At 32.6% G+C, this 19,091-nt stretch overlaps 1 protein-coding gene across 1 annotated transcript in view; it reads left to right on the top strand.

Annotated features, from left to right (window-relative positions):
* The first annotated feature begins 823 nt into the window (after positions 1 to 823).
* Positions 824 to 19,091, top strand: part of LOC126889247 (venom carboxylesterase-6-like) — a 77,923-nt gene continuing 59,655 nt past the window's right edge. Inside the window, exons 1-2 of the mRNA XM_050657345.1 lie at positions 824 to 1,181; positions 4,719 to 4,862. Coding sequence (XP_050513302.1) covers positions 1,101 to 1,181; positions 4,719 to 4,862 — 225 coding nt within the window. The 5' untranslated portion in view covers positions 824 to 1,100. The remainder of the gene's footprint in view (positions 1,182 to 4,718; positions 4,863 to 19,091) is intronic.

Here is a 19,091-nt window from a genome sequence, read left to right as displayed (position 1 = left end):
AAGATCATATCATGGCAGGTCAGAGGATTTCCTGATGGCGACTCCAGAGTCGATAGACTATGTAAATAAGTTAGATGTACGTTTGTGAACCTATGTATTGTCTTATACAAAATATATGTAAATGTAAATGTGTCAGGTGCCACACGTTAAATAAAAAAAAAATAAAAATACTAAGCTGTTATTTTTAATTATTAACAATGAGCGCTAAGCGCGTATTATGCGGCCGTCAATGGTAAGTGCGAAAGAGTGCATCTCACTCGCACTCAAATTGACGGCCGCCTCAATATGAGTTTAGCGCTCATTGTTAATAATTAAAAATAACAGCTTAGTAATAAAAAATGACAAACATTTTTTCAGGATTTTATAGAGGGGACTTTAAATTTTGATTGGACTTTCAGAAATCACTTTCTGACTTTCATAATAATAATTTTTAATCTAGTTGTCAAGCCTTAAAAATGGCCATTTTTGCGTTTTTCAAATCTTAAATCGCATATAACTCGACAACAATCAATTTTAGAGAAAAATCACAAGACCTTTTTTGCTCAAAATGACCCAAAATATCTAAAATTTGTCCGAAGTGAAAAAATTGGATTTTGGAATTTGTTTTAAAAAATTGTTTAAACAATTTACCGACCGCAGTACTTCCTGGCACCCTGTTGTTATAAGGATCTCTTTTTGAGTAAGTTTGTGCAAAAAAAACGAAACGGAATAATTTACGTAACGGGGGCAAGCTTACAGCCTGGACTATATAGTAATTTATTTTCAGTATGTAATTTGTTTCTGATAAATATTGAGCCACTGACTACTTTTATTGAGTAGCGACTGCATCATTTAAGCTATGAGCCACTTATGTGTAAAAATTTTTTACAATAAATCTAGGGGTTGATGCGGTTAAAAAACATTTTCTTAACTGGTATTTCATTTTTAAAGTACCTAGCTTTTGTTAATATTTTGAAGGTATTTCTGTTTTATTTCAAACACGTTTTGTGGTTGTTTTGAGACACTGTGTATAATAAATATTCTATTCGAGAAATATTTTACATATCCATAAGTAAATATATAGGAATAACTACGGAAGTGACTGCGCTATTTGTTTCAACATGAAGTTAAAAGTGAACTTTTTTTGTGTGCTTTCATTATATCTTTTTGAAGAAGTTTTAAATCAAGATAATAATGAAAATGTAAGTTTACATAAAATTTTATAACAAAAAATATTTATAGAACAAATGCAAAAAGTAAGTATCTCTTGAGTTGGGAACCATGTCGAATGAAATAAACACTTTTTGCACGAGTTGCACCCAATATTTTCCTACGTTATATATAAATATTTTTATTTTATTCAAATATTAATTTTAGTACTAGCGATTAGTATTGAGAAAGTTAGGAACTAATTTAATAATAATCATATATTAGCACTATCCTAGCGTTTAAACAGATTTTGGAATTTTAACTTGGGTCATTATTTGGCCATGTCCTAACCATCTAAGTCTTTTTGTTTTTCTTCTTCTTTAAGTGCCATCTCCCAATCGGAACTCTATCTACCGCTGTTCTGAAAAGTTCTATAAAACTGCATTTAACCAGTCCCTTAAATTCTTCAACCAGAACACTCTCCTTATTCATATACTCCTTCCTCCTCTATCTTTCCCTTTATTATCAGTCCTAACAGTTCATATCGCTGTTCTGTCATTACGTGTCCCAGATATTGTAACTTTCTTATTTTTATTGTGTTTATTATTTCGTATTCTTTTCCCATTTCTCGCAATACTTCCGTGTTAGTTTTCTTCTGTGTCCATGCCATTCTAAGTATCCTTCTGTAACAACATATTTCAAAAGGCTGTAGCTTATTAATATGCTCTTGCTTGAATATTCAGCTTTAAAGTCCCTATTAAGCATCTCAAAGCTTTTACTCTCAGTTCTAATCTGAAGTTTTTGTTTTTATTTTCACAAACGCATTTCTTGCTATTTCATCTTGGCCCTTATTTCTCTTGTTTGATCATTATTGTCTGTAATCCAGGTTCCTGGGTATTTGTATTTATCAACCCTTTCTATCGGTACATTTGCCAAGTGTATGTTTATTGGTATATTTGCTTTCCTTGTTATTATCATGTATTTGGTCTTTTTTATATTCATTTTCAGTCCATACTCTTCACAGAAACTGTATTTTTTGTTTACCAGTAATTATAGTAGTTCGGCAGAGCTTGCTGGATCACGATGTCATCTGCATATCTTATGTTGTTAATAGATCTTCAGTTAATTATTATTCCTTCACTTTACGATAGTAATGCTTCTTCAAAAACGGCTTCGCTATAAACATTAAATAGTAATGGAGACATAATACATCCCGATTTTAATTTCTGGACTGGGTTCGTTGTCTATTACAATTTGTGCTCTTTGATTCCAGTAAAGGTTTGTTATTATTCGTAAGTCGCTTTTGTCTATGTTTTTGGTCTTTAGAATTTTGACTAATAAATAATTTTTTATGTGTTACTTTGTCAAATGCTTTTTCAAAATCAACGTAACAAATATACACATCCACGTTCATATCCATGCATCTTTGGGCTAACGCATTAAAAGCAAATAACGCCTTTCTGGTTCCTAGTCCGTTTCTGATCTTAAAGTGACTATCATTTATTCCTTCTTTCCGTTTGTTATTTATACGACCATGTGTTATTTTTAAGAATAATTTGAGAATCATCTTCTCCTTTTTTTTTTAGAGGACTATGAGCTGTTTCTTCTGTTACAGTCTCTGCTGCGATCCGGAGCTCCAGATCTCGTACCATCGTATTTTGGGTCTTCCTATGGGTCGCTTAGTGTTGGACTTCTGCGTCTTCGCCCATTTCGCCGTACGTTCAGGGTGTCGTCGTGCTTTTGTTCATATCACTACGTCTTGAACGCCTAGCTCTCTCAATGTGTCTACTTTTTGCGAGATTTTTGCGACGATTTTTTTAAAATATAAATCAGGTTCACAGGACATCTCATTTGAAAGGTCCCCTTATCGGCTTTGCAACGATATAGAGGGTGTCCCGAAAAGATTGGTCATAAATTATACCACAGATTCGGGGGTCAAAAATAGGTTGATTGAACCTCACTTACCTATATACAATAGTGCACACAAAAAAAGTTACAGCCCTTTGAACTTACAAATTGAAAATCGATTTTTTTTCATATATCGAAAACTCCTAAAGATTTTTTATTGAAAATGGACATGTGACATCCTTATAGTAGCAACATATTAAAAAAAAATTAAAGTGAAATTTGTGCACCCCATAAAAATTTTATAGGGTTTTTGTTCCCTTAAACCCCCCCAAACTTTTGTGTACGTTCCAATTAAATTATTATTTTTGCACTATTAAATAAACACAATATTTTTAAAACTTTTCTGCCTCTTACTTTTTCGATAAGCCAGTGTTTATCGAGATATTTTGAATGTTTGTCGAATCCACCACATATTTGTATATGGTTAAGTACGATTATAGAGAGCTGTTAATAATCTGAAAATTTATTTATAATTTACATTATTAGGTATATTTTGAAAAAGAAGCCACATCTCGATAAAAGGTGACTTATCAAAAAAAGACTAAGAGGCAAAAAAGTTTTAAAAACACTGTGTTTACCTAATCGTACCACAATAATAGTTTAATTGGAACGTTCACAAACATTTGGGGGGTTTAAAGGAACAAAACCCCCATAAAATTTTTATGTAAATATATTAAAAAAGAAGCCGCATCTCGATAAAAACTGGCTTATCTAAAAAATACTAAGAGGCAAAAAAGTGTTAGAAAGGTTGTGTTTAACTAATGGTACCACAATAATAAATTAATTGGAACGTACACAAAAGTTTGGGGGGGGGGGGGGGTTTAAGGGAACAAAACCCCCATAAAATTTTTATGGTGTGGACAAATTTCAGTATAATTTTGTTTTAAGATTTTCATGCCATAAGAATGCCCCATGTCCATTTTCAATAAAAAATCTCTAATAGTTTTCGATATATTGAAACAAATCGATTTTCATTTTGTAACTTCAAAGGGCTGTTACTTTTTTTATGAGCACATTTGTACTAAGGTAAGTTAGGTTCAATCGAACTATTTTTGACCCCAGAATGTGTGGTATAATTTATGACCAATCTTTTCGGGTTACACTGTATAATTAAAATATTTATTTCTGCAGGCTTTACCAAAATTATGCACTTAGTTAAGTAAAATGGAATTACAATAAAGCTCATTCACTAAAGTAAATTACGTTAGAACACAATTTACTACCCGTTTTTCTGATTGCATCATTGCTGAAGGTCGTCAATTTCAATATTCTAAGCATTTATTAAGTTCATTACAATAATAAATGAACAGTTTTGGATTAGGAGACTTTTCAAATGAGGTATCTCTCTATTACACCTAAATCTATATACTATCTCGCTATCTAAAAAGGTTGTATCTAGTATTGGTTATTTTTTTAAAATCAGTAACGTTTTTTTAACTGACTAAGCTTAAGACTTCAGTCAGTTCTATTGCATTTATTAGTACAATTACTACTTTTGTACCACCGCTGAAATTAGAAATAGTACTCGGAATATTACTTCAACTATTTTCCATCCTAGTGGAAAGTAAAGATTTTCGTTGTCATTAGCAAGAATATTATAATACATTCTTACTGAATATGGAAGAATATCTTAATGAATATTTACTTCATTACATAATAAACTTTTGGTTTTTATTTTTTAGGTAAACAAAGATTACACAAAATTTAAAATTGAAGACGGTTATGTTAAAGGAATCAAAGACACTACACGAAATAAAGGAACACCTTATATTGCCTTCTTAGGAATTCCATATGCCAAACCACCTCTGGGAGATCTGAGATTTGAGGTAACTTTAACAATTAAAACTAAATAAAAATCACGTTTATAGTTTGGCGAATGTAGTCAATACTACTATATATACAGAGTAGTTCATCTTGTTCGCCTTGGTCTCTGTACGGAAAACGACTTAATATTTAAAAAAAATTTCTTCTTAGAAATATACAGGGTCATTAACACTATAATCTAAAAATAATGTGAATTATGCAGGGTGCTCCAAAAAAGAGTGGTATATCAAAGTTATGATTGGCAACACGGCAGTCAAAACGAAAACAAATATTGTATTTACCGTCTGCAATAAACTCAATTTTTGAGAGTTGTAACGGGAAATAAGTTATTAAAAGTATCCAGTGAACAATATAAGACATTAAGTTAAGGTTAGTGATAATTAAAAACATTAAAATCGGTGAAATAACATCAAAATAGAACCAAGGACATACAAAAAGTAAGATCGCTAAAATTGTAAAGCCTGTTTAACAACAAAACGTAGACACGAAACTCTGACCGATGAAATTGCGACGTTGCCGTTGTGAGTAGATTTTCCAGGTAACCACAGAAAATAACAACCGATAATAAATATACAAAATAAATACGGTAAACGCTGTCTTCTCCGCACTTTTGAGGTGGAAGACAGTGTTTGGCGCCGGAAAATGGAAAGGTATCTGGAAACTTTAGACAGTGATGACACACAGTCAGAAGGAGGGTCAAAAAGGAAGGACAGATATATGGATAACGAGGAAGATGATATTTTTAGAAAGAGCAAAAAGTTCTCGAGAACACCAACAAAAAATCAAGAGAAAAGAAATGAAGAAACAAAAATTGATCAATTATTAATAATGATGAGCCACCTCACCGATGACATTAAGGAAATAAAAAGAAATCAAAAAGAAAGCAAGGAAGCAATAGAAAAGCTCAATATAGAAAACAGAGCGCTGAGAAAAGAAAATGCGGAAATAAAACAAGAGAATATAGAAATCAAGGAGGAACTCAGAGAAATAACAAACCACATGGAAGTTATGGAAAAACACCGACGAATAAATAACGTAGTCATGAACGGTCTAAGGATAGACACATATGAACAAGCAGGGTTAAAAGAAACAACTAACAATTTCATCAAACAACACTTAGGAGTAGAGGTTAAAATAAGGAATGCTCACAAGCTAGGAGAAAAAACATGCCTCATTGAATTAGAAAACCAGGAAGAAAAAAGGAAAATAATGGAAAAAAAGTATAAGTTAAAAGAAATAAGAGGGCTGAAGGTATATATTAACGAAGATGCAACCATAAGAGAACGAGAAATACAGAAAACAATTAGAAACATTGCTCAGGAAGAAAGAAACAAAGGAAATGAAGTCAAGATTGGAGTAAAAAAAATATGGGTAAACAACAACGAATGGAAGTGGAACGACAAAGAAGGAAAAATGATCAAAACAACATCAAAAAACTAGCAGACAATTGTACCATGGGAATAACGATGACGACACAAGTACAGAAAAAGGATAACGATAATTCAAAAAAAGGACAAAAGAGAAAAAAAATGAAAACCGGACAAAAACACAAGAGAACATGTCGAAAAGAACACTTACTTTTAGGAACATGGAATGTAAGAGGCACATATAGAGAAGGTAAACTTAAACATCTAGCGAGAGAAATCGAAAAGTTCCAATTTGACATAGTAGCCTTGCAGGAGACGAAACAGCTGGGAAATGATATATTAGAAATAGAAGATACAGTGTTTTTTAATAGCGGCGGAAAGAATAGAACACTAGGCACAGGTTTTATGCTACGAAAAGAACTAAAGGAAGCAATAGTAGAATTCAAACCAATATCAGATCGAATATGTAGTATCAGGATCAAGGGAAAATACCAAAAAATCACTCTCATAAATATTCACGCACCATCTGAAGAAAAAGATAATGATGTCAAAGAATCTTTTTACAGTGAACTAAATAGAACAATCAAAAGTATACCCAGATACGACATGAAAATTATTTTAGGCGACGCAAATGCCAAAATAGGGAAGGAAGAAGTATTTAGACCGACAATAGGAAAACATAGTAAACACAATGAAACTAATGAAAACGGACAGTTCCTCATAGATTTTGCAAGAGAAAAAAATATGATCATAATGAGCACATATTTCGAAAGAAAACAAATACACAAGGAAACATGGATATCGCCAGATAGAAAGACCAAAAACCAAATAGATCACGTGCTGATCGAAAAAGAAGAGCAGCAATGTATAAAGAAGATTAGAACATACAGAGGACCAGATGCCGACTCCGACCATTACATGGTGGGTATCAAAATGAAGCAACTGATACCTGAAAACAAAAACAAAATAAAAGAAAAGAAATGTATAAATAAACCAATTCGGTTTGCAACAAAAAAAGAGCAAGAAACATACAGAGAAACAATGGAAAGGGAACTAAAAAAGATACAAATAGAAGAACAAACGGAGAACAACTGGGAAATTATAAAGCAAGTAATGAACAAAGCAGCAAAAGAATGTAATAAACAAGAGATTAAAAAGAGGAAGGAGTGGTTCGACATAGAGTGCCAAAAAGAAATAGAACTAAGACAATCATTAAGGATGGAAATGATCAAGAAAGAAACAACAGAGACGCATGATAGATGTATAGAACAAAGACAAAAAGTAAAGAGGTTGTTGAGAGAAAAGAAGAGAAAACACTTAGATAATAAGCTAAAAGAAATAGAAGAGAACTACAGAAATAAAGAAATAAAAAACCTGTATCAAGGTGCCAGAAACGAGAAAAGAGGATACCAGCAAAAACCCATATTCGTTAAAAACAAAGCTGGAGATAATATAAGCGGCGAAGCAGAAATAGTAGAGAGATGGAAAGAGTATTTTGACGAATTACTAAATGGCAAGAATAAGCCAAACCAAAATGAATCCATAGAAGAAGAGACAGAAAATGAACAGTTAGAAGACATAGAAGATAATCCACCGAGCAAAGAACAAATCGAGGAAATAATTAGAAATCTTAAAAACAACAAATGCCCTGGAAGCGATAACATAACAGCAGAGATGATGAAATATGGTGGAAAATTGCTGAATGATTGGATACACAAAATCATAAAAGATATATGGTTAAAAGAACGAATACCAGAGGACTGGAAGGAAGCAATTATCTGCCCATTACATAAAAAAGGCGACAAAACAGAATGCAGTAATTACAGAGGAATAGCTTTACTAAATACCGTATACAAAATCCTAGGAAAATCAATAAAAGACAAACTTGAAAAAGAAGCTGAAAATATAATAGGCGAATATCAGTGCGGATTTAGAAGAGGGAGAAGCACAACGGACCAAGTATTCGTAATCAGAGAATTACAAGCAGAAAGCTATGAACACAACCTACCAACGATAGCACTATTCATCGACTTCCAACAAGCATACGATAGAATAAAGAGGAAGAAATTAAAAGAGGCGCTTGAGGAATTGGGAGTTAGCAGAAAGCTACGTAACATGATACACCTCACTCTGAAGAATACAGAAAACAGAGTCAAAATAAACAATCAATCATCAGAAAAATTTATAGTAAACGAAGGATTAAGACAGGGCGATCCTCTGTCATCTTTACTCTTCAACTTATGCCTAGAAAAAATAATGCGAGAAGCAAAAATCAATAGAGAAGGACTCATATATCAAAGAAGACACCAAGTTTTGGCGTTTGCGGATGATGTGGTGTTACTGGCAAGAGGAAAAAAAGAGCTACAGGAGATGGTACAGAGAATAGTAAAAGCAGCGAAGAAAATGGGACTATATATAAATTCAACTAAAACAAAATGTATGGAGTGGACAGATGGTCAGTTTAGGAATGGTCAAAAGTTTAAAGTAGAAGTAGAAGAAGGAACATCATACGAATTCGAAATGGTAGAAAGATTTACATACCTAGGGGCAATAATATCACGTAAACCTATCATTAAAGAAGAAATACAAGCTAGAATAATGGCAGGCAATAGAAGTGTACATGCGCTTAATGTAATGTTGAAAAGCAAGTTTCTATCAAGAAGGGCAAAAGTACAGCTATACAAAACAACTATACAGCCAATAGTAACATACTGCAGTGAGACATGGACAATGACAAAAAATGAACAAAATTTACTGGAGATCTGGGAAAGGAAAATACTAAGGAAGATACATGGAGGAAAAATAAGGGACGGTTTATGGATAAGAAGATCAAATGATGAGTTAAAGCAATTATACAACCAACCTAATATAATAGGAGTGATAAAGGCTCAGAGACTTAGATGGCGAGGTCACATTGAAAGGATGCCAAACACGAGGACTCCAAAAAAGGTACTAAACTACACTATAACTTCAAGAAAGAGAAGAGGAAGGCCGAAAAATAGATGGAAGCAAGACGTCGAAAAAGATTTGGAAAGAATGGGGCTAGAGGGCCAAAAAAGAAAAATGAGTGACAGGAAGGAATGGAGGAAAATCACATATCAAGCCAGAGAAGAGCTCAGCACATAAAGAAACGTGAAAATGAAGAAAGAAAAAAAAACAAACTTTTCAAGCCATGGGCCTCTAAGGCCTTTAGTGCTATTGTATATATATATATATATATATATATATATATATATATATATATATATCAAAGTTATATTTTTTCTTATGGAACACCCTATCAAAACTATTTAAAAAATTTCTTAAATTAATGACTTATTTTATGTAAATTACCATTTTCCTGTTGTTTATGCAGTTTTGCATTTATATTTAATATCTACCAAATAATTTGTAGAAAAATTCTCAGAAAGATACTTACCTGTTCAAGCTATTATCCGAGTCAAATAGATGTGCGTGTCTAAGAACGGTTGCATAAATTTTATTATCTAGAATAATTTGGTATTTATAATAGGTCGAGTTACTATCTATTCATTCAAAGGATCATTAGCGGAAACAATAATAATCTTCTAACTTCCTGCTCTTGTACCTATACATCTTCGAAGAAAGAAAGATGGATTTATTATTACTGATACCTGAAGTAATAATTTATCCTAATTGTAAGTTTAAGTTTTCGAGTGTATCAGCCTGATTAAATTGAAAAATGGGCCAAACCCCTTCTTAAAGTTTATGAAGAGTCCAGCCAATAAATATGTTAACCATCCATTTTCGTCAAAGGGTGTGGGTTTTACAATCAACGGTTCTACGGACCTCCCCATTTGGGGCCTGTTTTTCGTTCTCGTACCCAAAACTCCCAAAAATTTCGAAAATTTTAGTTCGACCTCTATGGCTTCTGATAGTATTGATCATTACATTTCCAACGCATGTCTAATTTTGAAAATCGGTTGTACCATTCAAAAGTTGCCAAGCTCAGAAATTTGACTCAATTTCTATTTAAAAAGGGGAAATGTTTGTATGAGAGTTTAATGAAAGAGTAACAAATCAATTGGAAGTTCTGTCCGACAAAATACATGGGACGTTTTCGTAGTCTCACGTTCCAAATTTTTAAACTGTTCCACAATTAAAACTTCCCCTGTTCCAGTGTTAAACTATTAGCAAATTTTCAGCTTGCTATTAATAAACTCTTTTTTGGTACGCTAGATCCAGGCCTAATATTCCAGCTACAAAAAGCTGAAGATTACGTGGCGCAAAACTGTATTTTAATGCTGATGGAAAATAAAATTCTAGTTTTATTTTGACAGATTTTTCCATAATATTTGCTAAATTTGAAGTAAAACGTGCCCCAAGAGGGCTTCAAAATGCATCAAAACTGTATCAAAATTACTTTTTTGTGTCGCGTTTTACTTCAAATTTAGCAAATGTTATGGACAAATCTTTCAAATGAAAATATTCAAATATATTCAAATGAAAAAAATTGAAAATCAATCAAATAAAAATACATTTTTTACGCCACGTTATATTTATTCATATCAGCACTTTTGTAGCTGGAACATTGTATGCGCCACTCATTTTTTTGACGTTTAGCGGTTTTTTATTTTTATATACATATATACAGGGTGTTTGTTAACGAAGGAGCCATAGTTTAACCTTATATTCCTGAAGTTAAACTAGGTCGATTTAAGCTAACTTACCTAAGTACGTACGTTGATAATAACCGAAAAACAGGGTGTCAAAGTTAAACTTTTATTTTATTTATATTTGAATATTTCCTGACAGGCATTGAATAACATAACGAAATTTGGTAAGTGGGGTCTCTCAGCGTTCATTTAATACGTTCAATTTTTTTTTCATCCCCCACTCCACATAATTTTGAGATCAATACTTTTATTCCCCTATTATTTTTACCAGAAAAAGGTATACTACATTTATCTCGCTAAACTCATAACCCGGTCTATATAGACATTTCAAATAACAAAAATTGCCGGAGAACCAAATTTTGGTGGAGAGCTAGGGTATACCATAACAAATAAAGTTTAAAAAGTCCCCATCGATCCCATGTGTGCGTCAAAAGTTATTCGGGGTCAAAGGTCAAAATTTGGGATATTTTGGATTTTTTTCGAAAACGGTAAGTGTTATCAAAAAAAACCTTATACGAAAGTTGTAGATCTTAAAATTCTCTACAAAAAGAGTCCTTACTATTTTTTTCCTAAGAGTTTCCATTCCTGAGATATCGGGATTCAAAGAGTCACATTATACATGATATGCACACGTTTCCACACCACCTGTGAGGTAGTGTACTCGGCGCGTTTTTTTACCGTGGTTTTCTCTGTAGGCCTACTCCACTAACTGTTTTCACAATTTTAGGATAATTTAAGGAAACAATACCGGTCAAGTTCTAGATATTACCTTATTATTGATATTGATTATTGATATTGCTATTGATTATTAGGTTAACTATTGTTTTGATTTCTTTAGATATTTTAATCAGATTCATATTCTTGAAAGGCTACTTCAACAGTCAAGTCTTCTTCGATTTCATCTTCTTCCTCTTCCTCTTGCTGGATGTTCAAAAATTGTTCAAATATGACTGAGTCATTGGTCTCTTCATTAAAATCACAGGAGTCTTCTTCTGTTGTACTAAACTGGACATTTGAGCAAGACTGACCTTGGCATTTGGTACACACTAGAGAACACAGCAACCCGACTTTTTTACATCTACTTTTGGCACTACAACCTTTTTTGCAATTGCAAAAAATAGTGTTAAGGAGTTTTTCTGGAGCAGGTGGGAGTAAGATTTTAATCGGTTCCAGAGTATTATCTATTAATTTCCAACCCCAGTCTTCTGGATTCAGTTCATTGCCTAGCCATGTTTGAACTTGATAATATACTCGATACAAATGTTGAAAAGCAGATGCTGATGTTGGAGGAAGACATGATAGTTGTACTTGTTTCTTGTTTCGCGTATTTTTTACAAAAGTTAAGTATCGGTATTTATTAAGACAAATAATTTTTTTTGGAGCTCCATAAACAGCAAGAAGAAAGCGAATTCCTTCCATAATTATTGTTTGCGGTGTAGAATCAAGTTCTGTAAAAACTTTACAGCAATCAGTCAAATCTTTTTTTTTTTTCGAATAATTTAAGGACTGACGTTTTGCCCCTTCTTTACATTGCAGACGTAGTGTCGCAGCCGGTTATCGCATGTAAAATAAAATGTAGTTTTGGCATTTAGGATAAGCCGATAAACTTTTCGAAGAATATATCTCTGTTCATTGTTGAGCCCTTCCAGGTTTCAGAAAATAAATAACTTTATCTACTGGAGTCCTTGCAGTAATCAGTACCAACAAATCAACATCTTCACCAACTACAATTGTTGTGTTTGTTGCCTTAAATTTTTCAATTGCTGTCTCAATTATAAGGACATCTGCGTCATATTTAGCTTGTTTCACTTCAATATTCACAGCTGTTAATTTGTCAGTTAACATGGAAATGAAACGAGATTTATTATTAATGTTGGCGAAAAATTGTTGTTGATTCGCTGGAACTGTTATATTTTCATCAAAGATAATCTCGGAACCCGATGATGCTTTTGTAGTTCGACGACGTTGTTCTGCAGCTTTAATATTCTTTGTCGAGTCATTGTAGCCGCCTTTAGCACTAAAAGAAACAGATAATATTATGAACCAAACCTACGGACAATACTGTAGCCATTACCTATAATAGACAATCTGTTCTTTTTTAAACAATGGCATAGCCAAATGTTTTTCAAGGCCACGTGGATAGAGGAAATTCAGTTTGGGACTGATTAACTTTTGAAGAAATATTTTCAGAATAGTATAATATACTATATAAAAGAGACACAAATAGGCATTTATACTTGTCTTAAGGGCCACATATATGTATATGTATATACGTGGCTTATATGTGCATATAATGTATAAAGTAACTTTTAAAATCGCGATATCTCAGGAATGGTAACTCTTAGGAAAACAATTGTAAGTACAATTTTTGTAGAGAATGTTAAGATCTACAACTTTGGTTTGAAGTTTTTTTTGATAAAACTTACCGTTTTCGAAAAAAATCCAAAAAATCTCAAATTTTGACCTTTGACCCCGAATAACTTTTGACGCACACATGGGATCGATGGGGACTTTTTAAACTTTATTTGTTATGGTATACCCTAGCTCTCCACCAAAATTTGGCTCTCCGGCAATTTTTGTTATTTGCCAAGCATTTTGATGTCTAAGTTAACCGGATTATCAACCGTTTCGAGATAAACGCATTTTAAATCTACGATGCAAAATTCAATTTTTTCCATTTCATTGTAGTTAGTAAAAACCATTTGACATTTCCTTGTCCTTGTCATACTTAGCAGCAAGTGCAGGTACTGTACACCCTACTAAATTACGTTAAACAAATAGCCCAATAAATGACCGTTTTGGAGTGTAATTTCCAGGGGCAACTCCGAATTGCATGAAAATTTGGATTTAGGTTCTACTTACCCTTCACTTCAAAGTTGAATTTGTGTCGTTCGTTGCTTTTACTTGGGGGTGACATTTACCTCTTCTCGGGGGGTGAAAAACGTGTGTTTAAAATAAGGCCGGAAATGGATAAATTGACTTATTTTAAGCACCTTTTGTTCTATAAAGTATTTTACGTAAGATGACGTAAGTCAATACTTTTTGAGTTATTCGCGATTTAAAATGTTGATTTTTCGACAAAAAAACTAGGTTTTCAGACCGTTTTTCCCAAATAACTCAAAAAGTAAATATTTTATCGAAAAAAATATATTAATAAAAGTGTAGCCTATAAAAAAACGAAAAAAATGGTGTACCAGTAAAGTCTAAAAATTGAGTAGAAGCAAAGTTGTAGCTCATGAAAATACGTTCTTATTCGTCTAATTCCAAATCGAATAATTCAACCCGAAATCACCGAAGAAAGAAGCGTTTTTCGGGAAAACCTTATTAACATTTTTAAAGTATTGAAAAAAATCTTATTATTTGTTTTTTACAAAAGTTTGCAGCATCAAAAATAAACGAGTTACACTGAAAAAAATAGTTGGCCCCTTTTTTGGTAAAAAAAATCGTGAAAACCTCCCTCTATTTAGCACCATAAATGAAATTAATCGTTTGGCTTTACCATATATTTTAACTGTATGTGTATTGTTTATATGATCTGTAAGTTTGATTGGTTTGAAGTGCTTATTTTTGAAAACATTTGGTTTTATAGTAAAAAAAAGTTTATAGTGGAAAATTTCATTTTTTCAAAATAACTTAAAAAGTATTAGTGATAAGAAAAATCTTAAAGAGTAGAAAAATGTAGGTTTTGCTATTATAAATATGCTAGTTTCACTTTGTTTCTCCGTAAGACAAAAATTGATTAAGATATGGCTGTTCAAAATTTGCATACACTCGTGATTAGTGACCCATTCAAGCTTTCTCAATTATAACCCTTTCAAAAATAAACACTTTAAACCGGTGAGACTGACAGATCATATAAAAAATAGAAAGGTAAGTAAATTGTTTGTAAAGCGTTAGCGATTAATTTCATTTGGGGAGCTAAACACGGCGAGATTTTCATGATTTTTTACAAAAAAAAAGAGGGCCTAAAACTTTTATTAACAATTAAAACAAAGCTTTTTATAAATACTTTAAAAAATTTTAAATGGGTTTTTCCTGAAAAGTGCTTAATTTTTTGGTGATTTCACCTTGAAATATTCGATTTGGAATTAGACGAATACGAACGTATTTTTTATGAGCCAGAACTTTGTTTTTATTTGATTGATATACTTTACTGATACACCATTTTTTTGGGTTCTTTATAAGCTACACTTTTGCTAAGGATATTTTTTTCGATAAAATATTTACATTTTGAGTTATTTGCGAAAAACCGTCTGAAAACGTAGTTTTTTTTTGTCGAAAAATCAACATTTTCAATGGCAAATAACTCGAAAAGTATTGACTTAAGTAAAAAACTCTATAGAACAAAAGTTGCTTAAAACCAGTCAATTTATCCATTTCCGGTCTTATCTTGAACATATGTTTTTTCACCCCCGAGAAGGGGTGACTGTCACCCTCAAGTAAAAGCGACCAACGGCACAATTTCAACTTTGAAGTGGAGGGTAAGTAGAACCTAAATCCAAATTTTCATGCAATTCGGAGTTGCCCCTGAAAATTACACGGTATCGCCGAATTTCCCGTTCATTTACTGGTCTAAAACTTATCTGGCTTACCAGACGCGTACGGCGAGGGAAAGTGAATGGTTGACCTTTTCCAAATTCTACGCCACTGGCGGAATTGCTATTTTAGTACAACTTTTGGATTCTCCAAAACTTTCTATGTAAATAATATACTCTTCATTCGCAAAGATAAAGTCATTAGTTTTCGATATAAATGAAGTTAAAAATGAAAAGGAACAGTTATTTTGATTATTAATTTATAATGTATTATGTCCCTTCGATTTTAACGTCGACAAATATCTCGAAAATTAAAAACTTTATCGTTACAAATAAAGAGTACATTATTTACATAGAAACTATTGGAGAATGCAAATGCACTAAAATAGCAGTCCCGCCAGTGGCGTAGAATTTGGGAAGGGTGAACCATTCACTTTCCCCCATCGTACGCCTCTGGTAGTACCCAGAAACGTTTGTTTAACATAATTTAGTAGGGTGTACAGTGCCTACACTTGCTGCCAAGTATGACAAGAATATGTTAAATGGATTTTAGTAACTAAAATGAAATGCAAAAAATTGATTTTGCATCGTAGATTTAAAATGCATTTATCTCGAAAACAGTTGAGATTACCGAGATAAATATAGTCTACATTTTTTAAATAAAAATAATACAGGAATACAAGTTTTGATCTCAAAGTTATGTAGGGTGGGGGACAAAAAAAATTGAACGTATTTAATGAGCGATGAAAGACGTATGTGGCGCTCTCTGGGTAATATATAATTTTTGTTGGGGAATTTAGGTCTTTCGTCCCAAATAATCTACCAAATTTCGTGTTATTATCTCATTCATGCCTGTCAGAAAATATTCAAAAATAAATAAAATAAAAGTTTAACTTTGACACCCTGTATTTTGGTTAGTATCAACTTTCGTACTAAGGTAAGTTAGCTTAAAGACCGGCGCCCACTTATACGGAACAACCCGCTACGGAACGGACCGCGACGATCGGCATTTTAATATTTGCGTGTATAGTCCATTTAAATGTTACATTTTTTAGGCCATACCTTTCATTTGTTAGAGGAGACAATTTTATTTTTTTAATGTATAGGGGGGATCAGTAGAAGCTTATGTTCAAGTTTTTGGGGTCGCCACCCTTGTCCCCCGGCCGCCATCTTGGAAAAGGGGTGCAAAAAGGTTTCGCGCTATATCTCGTAAACTATCAACCCTACAGAAAATCTAATAAAACATAAAATCTAGAAAATTAAATTTTCTACAATTTTGTGTCTATAGCTTTTTATTGTCGAGTGACCAACAAAAAAGATATAAACAAAAATATGGAAACATTTTTTAACAAGTTTCCTTTTGGATGTTATAACTTTTTTTCAGTTCATTTTACAATAAAATAACATTAAAGCAATTTTATAGAGGATTTTTCAGCGAACAATTTCCACTATAAATGTATTTAATTCTATTTATATATCTAAGTTTTACAGAGCTCCAATCTTGGCCAGATTCTCGAATGCTCATAGGGATACAATACAAACAGAACGTTAGGCTTACTTTTCTATCTTAATATTTTTTATTCATACAATTTGTTATGATTTTAACATTCCAATGCTATTATTAATCTATTTCTGACCTTTCTCCCCACTATAAATCTTAGAACCCTAAGCATATATAGAAAACGCCCAAGACGTTGTTTGACGACAAATTCGCCGGTCCAGAAGAAGAATGAAGAAGAAATTCATCTTTAGCAGATGCAATGGAAGCTGGAAGTGCATGTGGTTGCCGAAAAGCAGACCTCAAATGTTCAGCAGTGTACCTCTATTATGGTGGTGAAAGTTGCAGCAACATCATGGACATATCAACATTAATTATTGAAGAAAATGAATTCGTAGATGAAATACCGATAATGACGCCAACTCTAAGGCGAGCCGCACACCAACGAAACATGAAACGTAAAACATTAAACATGAAACGTAAAACACGTTTCATGAAAATAAAACACGGCTAAACAAATCTTAAAGTCCGCCTACCAATGAAACGAGTGTGATTCATGCTCACAAAACATTTTTATTTTCGGAAAGTCGCATAAATGGCCCGATGTCTATTTGTTTAGCAGTGTTTTATTTCCATGAAACGTGATTTACGTTTCATGTTTCTTTGATGTCTAACTCCTGCCTAACTCTCATTATACCACAAAAATTCACCTCGAGTACTAATTCAGATCTTGACTCGCAGCCTGGATCATCGAAAAAAATGAAAAAATAATAACTATGATAGATCTTTTTCAACATATAATAATAAATAATATTATTTTGTCTAGAAATTTTCCGTGGATTAGGCCCATTGGGGATACCACACAAAAAACGCGCCTCCAGACTCTACCTCATAGGTGGCCGGGAAAAGGGTCAAAAATAGCTTAATAATAGCATAGGAATGTTAAAATCATAAAAAATAAATATATAGATAGAAAAGTAAGCCCTAGGTTTTGTTTTTATTGTATTCCTACGAGAATTCGAGAATCTGGTCAAGTTTGAAGCGCTGTAAAACCTAGATAAATAAATAAAATGAAACAACTTTATTGTGGAAATTGTTTGATGAAAAATCCTCTATCAAATTGCTATGATGTTATTTTATTGTAAAATGAACGGACAAAAAGTTATAACCTCCAAAATGAAACTTCTTACAAAATTTTCTCTTATTTTTGTTTATACCTTTTTTGTTGGTCACTTGACGATAAAAAGTAATAGATTTAAAATTGTAGAAAATTTAATTTGCTACATTTTATGTGTATTAGTTAAGTTTTCTGTATGGTTGCTAGTTTAGGAGATACAGCGCGAAAGCCCTTTGTACCACTTTTTCCAAGATGGCGGCCGGGGGACAAGGGCGGCGACCCAAAAACTTGAACTTAAGCTTCTACTATACCAGGGGTGGCCAGACTGCGGCTCGCGAGCCACATGCGGCTCTTTGAAGGATTACTTGTGGCTCTCGATAAATGAACCCGAATTTCTTTTCAATTTTGTGTTAAGTATTATATTAAAATAAATTATTATCGTGCCATATGTTTCAAAATGTCTTTTAAAATGATATGACACATCAAAAACTGCACGATTGAATATTAAGAGTGGCGCAAAATAAAAGTTAGTAAATCAACCGACTCCAGACAGATTTGTATAACTCTTGCTATGCTACGGATATAATTTGTAATTTGAATTACACATCTTAGTCATTAACGAGTAGGTATATAGATTTCAAGACTTAAAATATTTTGAATCGTCTCTTCATTTTTTTCTGAATTCGTTTGAAATGAACATATGTAATTCGTAAGGTGAATTTTTTATTACCAATATATATGACCCAAATATCCCAAAGATCAAGCTCGAAAATAAAACTATATGTAATTAAGTTTTAATATTTCGTAAATTTATTTCTGTTTTCAATAAATAAAATTTCTGTTAAAAATTTGTAAATACCTTCTTTACATACTTTTTGAATACGTATTGAATTGCGGCTCGCGAAAAAGTTCAACTTATGAAAAGTGGCTCGGACTATCAAGGAGCTTGGCCAACTCTGTACTGTACCATCCTATACATTAAAAAAATAAAATTGACTCCTCTAAGAAATGCAACCCTAAATGTAATATTTCAATGGACTAGTATTCAAATGGCTCAGCGCGATGTGCTACGATTTCGTA

The sequence above is a fragment of the Diabrotica virgifera genome, chromosome 8, assembly GCF_917563875.1.
Source record: "Diabrotica virgifera virgifera chromosome 8, PGI_DIABVI_V3a".
NCBI lineage: Eukaryota > Metazoa > Arthropoda > Insecta > Coleoptera > Chrysomelidae > Diabrotica > Diabrotica virgifera.
The sequence above is the reverse complement of the archived record's forward strand: the minus strand, read 5'-3'. Positions and strand labels throughout refer to the sequence as shown.